The sequence below is a fragment of the Trichechus manatus genome, unplaced genomic scaffold (assembly GCF_000243295.1).
Source record: "Trichechus manatus latirostris isolate Lorelei unplaced genomic scaffold, TriManLat1.0 scaffold00112, whole genome shotgun sequence".
Classification (NCBI taxonomy): domain Eukaryota; kingdom Metazoa; phylum Chordata; class Mammalia; order Sirenia; family Trichechidae; genus Trichechus; species Trichechus manatus.
This window is the reverse complement of record NW_004444048.1, coordinates 4,452,899-4,466,094: the sequence shown is the minus strand read 5'-3', so window position 1 is coordinate 4,466,094 and position 13,196 is coordinate 4,452,899. Positions and strand designations below refer to the sequence as shown.

At 36.6% G+C, this 13,196-nt stretch overlaps 1 protein-coding gene across 1 annotated transcript in view; it reads left to right on the top strand.

The window, feature by feature from the left end:
- ITPR2 (inositol 1,4,5-trisphosphate receptor type 2) overlaps positions 1 to 13,196 on the top strand; it is a 596,492-nt gene that overhangs the window by 470,505 nt on the left and 112,791 nt on the right. Inside the window, exons 40-41 of the mRNA XM_023738100.1 lie at positions 5,747 to 5,939; positions 8,695 to 8,820. Coding sequence (XP_023593868.1) covers positions 5,747 to 5,939; positions 8,695 to 8,820 — 319 coding nt within the window. The remainder of the gene's footprint in view (positions 1 to 5,746; positions 5,940 to 8,694; positions 8,821 to 13,196) is intronic.

Here is a 13,196-nt window from a genome sequence, read left to right as displayed (position 1 = left end):
CTGTCTCTCTGTGGATTCTTGCAGCCTGTTAAATTTGTCATTATGCTTTTCTTTAACCTTCTTAATTCCTCTATTACTTTGTCTGTGTGTTCCTTGGCTTGTTCTGCATTTTGCAAGATCCCTTTCCTGATGTCTTGAGGAATTCTTTATATTAATCTTTTGAATTCTACCTCCAGCAATTCCAAGAAGTTCTCTTCCTCCAGAAGGTTTCTTGATTCTTTGTGTTGGTGACTTGCTGGAGCCATCATGGTCTGCCTCTTTATGTGATTTGATATTGACTGTTGTCTCTGAGTCATCAACAAGTTATTATAGTTATTTATTTTGTTTGCTTACTGTGTCCTAGCTTCTTGTTTTGTTTTCTTTTAATATGCCCAAATAGCCTTGTCATGTGAGCTAGTTTGATTATTGGCATCTTCTTAGCTCTCACGTCCTGTCTCTGGGTAGCTAGAGCTATTACTAGGTATGTAAGCCCAGGAGTCCCTTTACTTTTCTCTTTTCTTGTGTGGATTCAGCTCAGGTGTCCAGGTCATCGGTCACTGAGTATGTGATGCAGGCTCTCACCTACAGTCCTAGATGGTTGGGTTTGATTGGAGTAGGCACATGTGTCTGGCTGCAGTAAGGGGTCATGTGCAAATCAAGGCAGGGGGCTGACTGCTGCCCCTAAGTGTCTGGGTGGAAGGCATGTCCCTGTTCCCTAGAGCACGTAGGTTTAGGTGAGTTTTACAGCCAGACTATGAGCACCCACTGCTGTTGTCTGTAAGGACTGGGAGTCACCACTTATTCATGGACCCCTGTCACAGGTGGCTCGGTGGAGTGGGTGGAGCCACCAGTCCTCAGGCCCCTGATGTAGGTAGATGAGGACTGTGCTTAATTGGGAATGCAGTGTCAAATGTCATGTATCTGCCTCTCCCCCTTATAGCTGATACACATGAAAATAGGCTTCAGGTATATACCCTGTTGTACTGTGCTAATGAGGGCCTATGCTGTTGAAATGGGCCCACACAAGTCTATGCAGGGGTGAAAGGCCCTTAGAGTCCATGGACTCCTTATGTTTGTGCCTAGGCAAAGGGACTGTACCCGCTCTGAGTTCCCGGCTTAGGGGAGATGACAGATTTTTTCCCCCTGTTTGTTAATTTGTTCCCTTTCCAAAGCTAGGAGAATGGCTCAGCGTGCATGACAGGTCCTACTTCTGGCCTGGGGACTCAACAATTGCTGAAGCCAGACTGAGACTCAGAGTAGAGCGAGAAGTGGGCAGGTAAATGGGAGAGAGATACTTCCTGAAATGGTTTTTTTTTTTTTTTTTTCTTTTTTTGATCCTTCTAGCAGGTTAGATGCTTGTACTTATCCTTTGCTGATTGATCGCCGTTTCTTGCTGGTTTTGGAGGCTTGAGTAGACTTTCCACCGCTCGGTCTCTCCCGATGTGTAAAACTCATCCCAAGCAGCACTGCTTGCCTCACCCCTTGCGTGCCAGCCAATCCTGCCTGCAGGGTGCCAGGGCCAGCAAGGTCAGGTCTGGCAACTACTGGCTGTTTCTGAACTGTCTCTCCCTCCCCCTGCCGCTCAGTCTGATTCCTCAACTTTGCTTTGATGTTCAGGGCTTCTAGATCACTGTATATAATTGATTCACTTGTTTTTTTGGGTCTTTGTTGTAAGAGGGACCACAGGAAATGCCTGAGTACTCTGCCATCTTGGCCCCGCCCCTCACTGTGGTATCATTTTGACACTAGTTGGCAGAGCTAATCAGGCAGAAGTGAGCAGAGTAGTTGATGCTTGTCACTTCTAATTTACCTTCATACCTTCATTCTCCTTTGCAGATATTTTTTAGTTTTCAGCAAAGTGTATGATGGACATTACTGCATGGCAAGAAGGTTTTTGGTACTTTATTGTTTACTATTTGCCAAACTTTTGGAACAATAAGCATTATTACTTTACATCACACAATGGACCCCTTATTCACATTTGCAAACATTAATAATACTGCAGCTCTTAGTCTTGGGGGACTTGATCTAGTGGATCCATCAACTAGTCCAGCAGCAAAAACGTTGCTGACTACATCAGGTGCTTTGGAACTGGGAGTTTGGCAAAGTTAGGAAGCTGGAGAAATTTATATAATTAGATCATGAAACCATGAAGTTCCTTGGGAAGGTCTCAGAGGCCAAAATACAAACCTAGGAGATCAGAAGGGGTCAGGACATTGCAGATAGAGTGGGCAGTCCAGAGAGAGAGGCTTGGGGGCTGTTGTTTGAGATTGAGATTGCAGCGGTGAGGAGAGATTTGGCTGTAAATACACACATTCAGTAAATGTTCAGTGAGCACTTGCTCTCCATCAATTCACACATGTAGAAGATACTTCTGTGTAGTAAGTGTATAAACATAGGGCCAAGGAAATGTGGAGAAAACAGTCATTAACTGCCTGCAGAATTTCAGGATCAGTTTCGCAGAGAAGATTGCCATTAAGAATATACTAAAGATTGAGTAGAAGTTTCTCTCTACTAAAGATTGGGCAGGAGATTTCAGGTGGAAGAAAGTAAATGAAGGGAAGGTATGAAAGAACAGAGGGTTTAGAAGAGAAATGTCTTTTTAAAAAAAAAACCATCTGGTTGCTGTTTGGAGAAAGGGTTGGAAAGGGAATGGGTAGAGTAAATGCAGATAGATCAGATAGGAGGATATCATAATAACAAAGGTGAGAGACGGTAGTATGAAAGACGGCTAGATTGGTAGGTATATATGTGTACTGACAGGGCTTGATGTTGAATTACATATGCAAGATAAGGGAGACGGTGTGGACAAGGATGCCCCCAGACTTTTGGTTTGAATAAATGGACTGAAGTCAATGTTACACATGGGAATCCTAGCAGAGACTAGGTTTGGCAGTTAAAGATCATTTCTTCTTTCTTAAATAATAAACTGAATTTGAGGTAACGTTGAAGCATCCATGCAGTTGGATATAGAAGTCCAAGGTTGAAAGGAGGGGTTTGTGCCAATATTATAAATTCCTCACGTTGAGAATTCTCATGCTCATTCAAAAACCAGCTCATATAACCTTCTCAGAGAAGCCTCCCCTCCTTCCTCCAGGCATTCATTAATTTCATTCCACTATGCTTCCACTGCAGTTTGACTATTGTTATCACTGGGAATATTGCTAGCTTTGTATGTGTCATTTTTCCCCTTCTTGAGGTGGGCTCTGGTCTTGATCTTCTTTGTATTTCCAAAACTCAACTCCACCTGGAACATACCCACAACAATGAATCATGTTGAAAGTAATATTGTCTATAACTTATAGACTAACCCATAGCCCATTGCCGTTGAGTCTTTTCCGACTCATACTGACCCTATAGGACAAAATAGAGCTGCCCCATAGGATTTCCAAGGCTGTAATCTCTACGGAAGCAGACTGCCACATCTTTCTTCCATGGAGCAGGTGGTGGGTTCGAACCACCAACTTTTCAGTTAGTAGCGAAGCGCTTAACCACTTTGCCACCAGCGCTCCTTTGTAGACTCATAGACCCTGGATAATAGGAAGGACCTTGTATATTCCCTAATCTAGTCTCCCATCCAAGAAGGAATTGTTCTATAATGATCCTACTTCTGCTTTACATTCTTCCAAAGATAGAAGTCTCACTATTTCAGAGAATACTGTTCCAATTTTGAACAGCTTTAATAATTAGACAGTTTTTTTTTTTTTAAAACTAGCCCTCCTTTAACATTTACTGTTCAGAACATTTGCTCCCCTCTTAACGTGATGGCTTTGCTCTGACATTGGAAGAACCATCATGATTACTACACTCCAAGCTCTTATAGATTGAAGTTCATTGTTTGTTTTTGCTTTGTTTTGTGTTTCACATTTGAATTTTTCAGAGCTTCTCACCCAAGGACTGAATAAGCATTTGTTAAATAAATGTATTGAAAAATTATCCATCCTTTTTTTTTTCACAGTTAACACATGCCCATTTCCTTCAGTAATACCACGAGTTTGTCAGCGCCCTTTGTAAAATGTGATAACCAGAATCAAACATAATATTTCATATAGGAATGGAATAGCTTTGTTTATAATAATCATGATGTTCTTTCTTTAACCTACCCTGAGTTTTTTTTAAACCTTTGATACTGTTGAGTCTTAGTGAGTATTAAATCATGTAAACCCTTTTTTCCCCCCACACAAATGCCTACCATACCAAATATGTCCAATTCTTATTTTGTACAATTTATTGTTTTATCCTGTATGCAGGAATTTTTTATCTCCATTAAATTTAATCTTGTTTGTTTTATGATAATATTTAGCATATGGTTTGTATATATAAATTATATTAGTTAGGATGCCTTCAGTTGTGCATAACAGAGCACCAGACTGAAAATAGCTTAAATAATAAAATTATCTAACTATCTCATATAATGCGAAGACTAGAGATAGGTGGTTCTGTAATTGATCAAATGATTCAATAATGTCATCAAACATGCAGGCCTTTTCAGTCTTACTGTTAGGCCATCTTTAACATGCTTATGTTAACCTCATAAGAGAAATGGCTGCCAAAGTTCCAGACATCACATTCTTATATTGTCTTTTGTTCTAAGTAGGAAGAAAGAGGGTATGGACAAAAAAGAATTTTTGTTTTTGTATGTTTGGCCTTTATTTTTCTCATATGGTTCTCTGCCTTTACCAGGAAGCAAAATCTTTCCTGGAAACCCTCCAGGAGACTTCTCCTTATGACTCATTTTCCAGCACTAGGACACATGCCCACCACCAGACCAGTCAATGGCAAAGGGAAATATAATTACTCTTATGACTTAGATCAATCTGATTCATACCGGAGGTCTGGACACAGTGTATGTCTACATGAAATAGATACAATTTATTGATATTTAGTCTACACAAACCCTTGCTTCAAAGTGAGACCACTTGAAAATTTTCAGCCTGTATTTTGTCTAAAGTTAAACTATCACAAATACCAAATAACTGAGATCCAAAATAATGAATTTTTACATATGGGTATATGCTTGAATGGATGTTGTACCTACAAAAATATGTTCTACTAAGAATAGGAAAATATTTTAGTGGTATAACCTTTCCTTTTAGAACTCAGAGCACATTATGTTAAGTATATTATTTGTTGTCCAATAACTCTTTTTTTAGGAAGAACAGACTAAGAACAAGATACATTCTAAGATATTCTAAGTGGTATGTTTGCTAATTAAGAACTTGATTTTAATGAAGTTCTTAATGATTTGCTAATTAAGAACTTCTTAGTCTCTGATGTACTTCATGGAAATAAAAATGGGTAGCAAAAGTATAATGCTAATCCAGAAAAAAATGAGAGATTCTGGTATTTGTTATTTATAATAAAGTATAGCCTTAGTTTAGAGTCCCTGGATGGTACAAAGAGTTAACTCCTTTGGCGGCTAATCAAACAGTTGAAGGTTCGAGTCCACCCAGAGGAACCTAGGAAGAAAGACATGACAATCTACCTCTGAAACATTAGTCACTGAAAACCTTATGGAGCATGGTTGTGCTCTGACACATGTGGGGTCATCATGATTTACAATTGACTGGACGGCAACTGGTTATAGTACTAATTAAAGAGAAAATATGAAGTAGTACAATAAAGGACTATTTTAGATATTTCAGGCTGGAACATTTTCTTCATCACTGCATTAATAACATCATTAATAAATACACACTGAAAACAAGAAATAGTCTAAGACTGAGGTGTCGAAAAGGCTAAAACAAATGCAAATTAATGTTTTCAGATTGTTCGTCATGATAGGACCATGGAACAAATAGTTTTTCCTGTCCCTAATATATGTGAATACCTCACTCGGGAGTCCAAGTGCCGTGTGTTCAATACAACGGAAAGGGATGAACAAGGAAGTAAGGTGAATGACTTTTTCCAGCAAACAGACGATCTCTACAATGAAATGAAGTGGCAGAAGAAGATCAGGAGTAAGTACTGTAGCTGACAATAAACTAAAATCGTTAGTTTTGTACATAATGCTAGATAAATTGGTACTTTGGGACACGTGGCAACAATTGACAACAATTCATTTAAATTGTCTTTTTAATTTCTTGCCAGTCTGATGTTACAGAAATCACTGGGTAGTCTCAGGAGTGTAAGTTCAGTCTACAACTTGAGCCGAGACACCTGCAGCTTAATGAAAACAGAAACCACCGACTAATTAGATCATCTTTTAGTGATGATCCTACAGTTCTGTAAATATTATGCAATGCAGGGTTGCAGCTGTATGTCTGAACTGTTGAAGGAAAAGATTAACAGCTGCAGGTTTGAAATCCGTGAATAGGCCCTGCATGGTATTAACAATCATGAATAAGATGTAGAGACATCTGAACCAGCATGCTCTTCCTTCATTGTCCTATGACTGAGAAGATTGTTTAAAATTTCTGAGTCATTCTTCCTTTTAACATATCTTTATCTCCTTAAATCAAACAAATTAAAAATTTGGGGACACTTATGTTTAAATAGAGCAATATTATAATTTTACAGTTAAAAATCAGCATAGTAGAACAGCCATTACTGATTATTTCAGGTATAAACTCAAGTCTGTTTGGAAAAACTGAATTAAAAAATTTCATTTCAGTTCATTTTCTCAGATAAGGAGTATAATGAATTTTTAACAACAACAACAGCAAAAATGATAGGTCTCTTCTGTCACTTGGAAGGTTTACAAGTAGGTATATGTTCTCAGTAACTCTATTTGACAGTGTTTCATCTTTCTAGTTTTCTAGGAACTTTAATGGTTAAGGTTTATTAATTTGAGCTTGGGAGCATGAGAAACACCATCTTTGGACATATGATTGTAGCATACGGTTTTATGTATTCTTATCAGAATGTTTGAAAAAATAAATAACTCTCCCTCAGCATTTTACCACATAGAACCTTATGGAAATCAGTGATAATTCTGGGTGTCCAAAAGACATATGAAGACTCAGTAATTTTGATTTGAGACTGAAAAACATACATTTTGTCCTTGATAAATAAGTTAATTGAATAAGGAATTCATGCTCATGGGTCCGTGCTTTTTTCATAAATATATTGTCATTTATCAAAAAATAAATCTTAAAATAATTTTCAGTGTATATTTTACGTTTAAAAATTGGAAGCAAGTTATTATGCATAGAATCTAATTCATTTGATCAACTTAGAAGCAAGGATTTGTTATTACAAATGTGTGCATCAACATCTAATTTCGTCTTAACATGCTGCTTTTATAAACAAGGACTCCTATCTTAGGAATGATGAGATGCAGATGTTTACACTTTGTGATTCATTAGTCAGTTAAATGCCATAGCAATCATGGAAAGGCTAATTTAGGATTATAAGAAAAATAAAAATATAAGTCTAACTGTACTAAAGTCAAAGTTAAATTTTCAATGTCATTGGTGCTTAAGGCTGATAAATATCTTCAAACCGCTATCTTCGGTGTCATGTTTTAAAATTTCAGCCTATCTTTTTTAAATAGACTTGAATAGCCTATTACACTAGCCTATAACAATCCTTTAAACAAGCACATTGCCGTTAGAAATTCAGGGCTCATTTATGTTTTTAGTATTAAAGAATAACATTCCCTCAGTACTGCTAACATACCCCATGAGGTGTGGAGGTCAGTGGGAGAATACCCCATCCTAGGAGAAGGAAAACAAGATACACTGAAGTGAAGTGCAGTTTGTAATTAAGCAGCAGAACCTAGATTGGAATTCACATGATACAAATCTGAAAAGTTTATAATTTCTACTTGAATATTGATGTACCTTTCCCTTGCCATTAAACCCAATATTTTAATCCTGATATTAAGATATTAAGACTTAGATAATGAGTGAATTGTGGGTGTCCCAGGTAAGCTAATGAGTTTTTCTCCCATTCAAACTGATATTCTTTATGTATTTATTAAATTATTTGGAAGGGGGAGAAAGAACAGTTTTCTGTTAATGTAAACTATATTCAGGAGATGCACTTACTAATTCACTCCTGATGACAAACACAGTATCCCTTTTCTGAAAATGTTCAGCAAAGCCTGTCCTATTTATTAGCTATTCTTACTGAATCTTTCATTTTCTTCTTCTGTTTCAAACCCAGCAAGTTCTTAGGAAGCATTAAGCTTTAAAATTTAGATATTATAAATCACTAGTTCCCAATAAACAGTACTATGCCATACTATTCAGTTTCAGAGTTTCGGGCACCTGTTAAGTATGTCACAGGAATTTTCACTGGAGATATATCTGTGCTAGTATGGGGTTTTAGTTTTTTTTATGTCACTTGAAGGTATGGGAATGGGACCAATTTATCCATTTTACCAAATTATACAGGGAGGTACACCATCCCGTTAAAAGGGGCCTCAGGCAGTGGCTGAGCTCTCTTTCCCCTAAGCTGCTCTAGGGATAGATGAGAGAGAGTTATTATGGAATCACCTTTTCTGACCACCTTTAGCATTTGAAAAATTACTCAGTCTTCTCAGATGATTTTGGTGGCTAAAAGATAAAAGAAAAAAATCAAATAGAAAATACTCTTGGGATGCTGATTATCTTAATAAACTTTCTAAAATAAATTTTAATAAAAGTTGACTTAAATATGCTTTATAATAAATTATAAAAATATATTTGTAAATATTCTTTGTGTAGGGCTCATGTGTTGAAACCAGAATTTATTTTTCTGTTCTGTCCTATTTCACTTCTTGCCCACTAGATAACCCTGCACTGTTCTGGTTCTCAAGACACATCTCTCTCTGGGGGAGCATTTCCTTCAACCTGGCCGTGTTCATCAATTTAGCTGTTGCCCTCTTCTACCCATTTGGGGATGATGGAGATGAAGGCAAGTGCTGGTCTTTCTTTAAAATGATGAACATTTTAAAGTTCCAAAAATAATACTCAGGATATTTTCTAACTATCGAGAGCTTCAAAATAAGACTAATTTAATTCTTGTTAAATAGATTTTTCTATATTTATTGTAAGTAGAGTAAATGGTAAGTAGAGTATGATGGCTGATAAATGAGGAAGGCAGAAAGCAATGATCAATAGAAGTATTATTTTTTAAAAAGCTCATATAGAGAAGAGCTGTTAGAGCTATATTATATATTGGCAAATAAAGGTATGAACAATATTTTGGCATTTCTACCTAATTGTTATTACCAAAGTAGTTTATTATACTGTATCGTCTCAGTTATATAATATATATGGAAAAATGAGGGTGACTATATGACAAATAATTAATTATGATTACCTTAAATACTGGAATTTATATTCTCTGTGCTTTTTGTCTTGTTCAAGGTTCTTATAATGAGCATACATGTGACCTGAAAATCTCTTGATTCCATAATACTATGTCAGAGATAACAAATAGAAAATTAAACTTTTATAATCTCAGGCTTTAAAACATACAGCATAAGATGAATATAATAATAAAGAAATAAAGGATATTGACTGTCAAATTAATTTTATTAAACTAATAGTGTATGAGATTTTACAAAAGCAAAGAACTGGAGTAATTATCTCATTTTAAGTGAAATTTGAAAAATAGGAGAAATATGGTAAAGGGTGTTGTTGTTAGTTGTTAGATGCTGTCAGGTCAGTTCTGACTTATAGTGACCCTATGTACAACGGAACGAAACACTGATCCTGTACCATCCTCCCAATCGTTGTTATGCTTGAGTCCATTGTTGCAGTCACTGTGTCAATCCATTTCATTGAGGGTCTTCCTCTTTTTCTCTGACCTACTTTACCAAGCTTGATGTCCTTCTCCAGGGACTGATCCCTCCTGATAACATGTACAAAGTATGTGAGATGAAGTCTCGCCATCCTCGCTTCCAAGAAGCACTCTGGCTGTACTTCTTCCAAGACAGACTTGTTTGTTCTTCTCGCAGTTTATGGTATATTCAATATTCTTCTCCAACACCATAATTCAAAGGCATCAATTCTTCAGTTTTTTTTATTTGTTGTCCAGCTTTCACATGCATATGAGGCAATTGAAAATAGCATGGCTTGGGTCAGGTGCGCTGTAGTCCTCAAAGTGACATCTTTGCTTTTGAATAGTTTATAGAGGTCTTTTGCAGCAGATTTGCCCAATGCAATATGTCCTTTGATTTCTTGACTGCTGCTTCCATGGGTGTTGATTGTGAATCCAAGTAAGATGAAATCCTTGACAACTTCAATATTTTCTTCGTTTATCATGATGCTACTTATTGGCCCAACTGTGAGGATTTTTGTTTTATGTTGAGGTGTAATCCATAGTGAAGGCTGTAGTCTTTGGTCTTCATCAGTAAGTGCTTCAAGTCCTCTTCACTTCCAGCAAGCAAGGTTGTGTCATCTGCATATCGCAGGTTGTTAATGAACCTTCCTCCAATCCGGATGCCAAGTTCTTCTTCTCGGATTATTTGCTCAGCTTGCCGTTTGAATAAGTATGGAAAAGGATACAACCCTGACGCACAACTTTCCTGATTTTAAACCAATGGTAAAGGGTAGGACTGTGGATACTGACCTTTTTTAAGTCTAGCAAAGTGCATAGAAAAGTATTTTAGAGGCTTGGGAAACAATCAAGTAAATAACTTGGCTTGGCAAAAAAAGAATGCAGTTACCAAGAATGGCTTGGCAAAAAGAGATGAAAGAAATTAGCAAGTAATAACAATGAAGTGCTTTTGTAATTCATCTGTTCATAGGGTTATTGTGAGAATTTAATAATATGGTCTAGGTAAAGCATTTAGAATAGTGCCTGGTAAGTACTGAGAGAGCTTAGTAGTTGTTTTTGTTGTTGTTATAGGGTAAATATTCATACTATAAAGGGAATCCTAGTGAAAGGAATGGTGTGACAAGAGCAACATGTATTTAGGTCTATTTCAAATGAACTAGAGGTGAGTGGAAAGGGAAGTGGGAGTCCAGTAGTAATTTTCTATTCCACAGATCCTTTATAAGTAACACAGATATCAAAATCCTAAACTTTTAGCTGTAATATGAGTCATCATGAATAAAGGTTTTTTTAAAATTGTTTTGGAAGACATATCGATGATAAAAGAAGAATATTTGGCAGTGAAGTGAATGTGTGTGTTCAAAAAACAGTAGAAAATGTAGCAAATATTTGGCCACCCTTGTAGGGAAGTTGCAAATACACAGGGAGGTGGGAACAGCTTTCTCTTCATTGTGTTTGGTCTCAGTTAGTGACAATATCCCTCTTGACATGGAAGAATGTAACTCTTGTGAGGAGAGAAGTCTAGCATGAGAAGATAAATTAGTATCATCTGTACTCAGAACCCCTGAGAATAAATTGTAGAGTGTCAGTTAATAGAAGCATTAAATCTTAGAGATGGAAGGAATTCTGGAAATTGTCTAATATGAAATACGCATTTACCAGATGATGAGGTGGAGGCCCAGAGAAGCTAGAAAGGTAGCAGATCTCAGAGTAGAAAGTTAACATTTTTTCCTCCAACCCAGGACCTTTCTACATGAATGATTGGATTGGTAGCATATAGATATCACATCCCCCTTCATAGAGGACATAATTTTTCCTGAGTGCCATTCCATGATATCCCTTACCTGACCACCAGAACCAATGTATAGAGATAGCCTCTGCTGCCACTTACTGTAAATGGAATATGGTGGTAATGGGAAATACCAACCATCTGGAAATCTACTTTTTGTTCAGTCAGGGAAAGCAAAACATTTAATATGTTTTTAATACTTGCCTGAATAATAGTAGTTGTAACAGTAATATTGATAATAATAATAGCAGCTAAACACTTACTAATTAAAGTCAAAGACTATAGTCCTTAGTATGTTTTACACCTGAATGTGAAGGAAACAAAAATCTTCACAACTGGACTGATAAAACATATGATAAATGGGAAAAAAAATTGAAGTTGTCAATGATATTCTACTTGGAAAAACAATCAATGTCCATGGGAGTGTCAATCAAGAAATCAAAAGATGTATTGCATTGAGCAAATCTGCTGCAAAAGACCTCTTTTAAAAGTTTTAAAAAGCAAAGATGTCACTTTGATGATAAAGGTGTGTCTGACCTAGGCTATGATCTTTTCAATCACCTCATATGCACGCAAAGGTTGGATGGTGAAAAAGGAAGATAGAAGAAGAATTGATGCACTTGAATGATGATGCTGGTGAAGAATATTAAATATACCATGGGTTACCAAATGAATGAACAAATCTGTCTTAGCAGATATAAAAACAAAATATTCGAGGATGATGAGACTTCATTTTGCTTACTTTGTACATTTCATCAGGAAAGATCAATTGCTGGAAAAGGACATCCTGTTTGGTAGAGGGTCAGCAAAAATGAAGGAAAGCGTCAATGAGATGGATTGACACAATAGCCACAACAATGGACTCAAACCAATGATCATGAAGATGGCACAGGACCATCTTTACCTTATAAGTGAAGAACCTGAGGTTTAGGAATATTTTCCCAGTAATTTTAGAGTGGAGTCCTGGAATATATATAGAGAGTGATATATATGTATTAACACACTCCCCAGGTGTTTCTGATGCAACTAGTCCACAGGAATTTCTTATATCCAGATAGCATGTGATCTTTAAATATTTTTTTCTTAATTTGGGTATAATCCAGTGATTCCTTTTTCCCCTCAACGGCTTTGTATTAAAGAAAATACATTCTTCAAGGTGATTTCAAGTTATTCAACTTAATAACAATCATTGAGAGAGGGTTACTATGTACCAGGCACTGTGCTAGTCCCTAAGGATACAAAGATTAGTAAAGTGGTCTTGTCCTTAAGAGGCTCATGGTCTTGTCTAGGGACCAACACATGAGTAGACACAATATTAAAAATAGTCCATGGATTTATCCATGGATGCCTACTTCAGCTGGACTGAGGTAGGGAAATGGAGAAATCTTGTAAGGCTATGTGGGAGGAAAAGGAATGGAGAGAGATGGGGAGATAAGAAATAGCATGTTCTATACAGAAAACTATAAGCAATTCAGTGTGAAGTAAATGGCAGAGTTCCATCATGTGAATTGAATTGAAGTCTCTAGTTTTGCTGTGTGAATTTTCTTTTATGAAGGACAAACTTCATAATATCTAAGATTGAAAAATGTTAAGGGTTAATTCTAAAAAAAAAAAAAAAAAAACTTCCATTATAAAAATAATACATGCTCACTATAGAAAATTGATACAGATATAAAGTATTAAAAATAGAGAATACTCCCCCTTTTCCACTATTAATGTG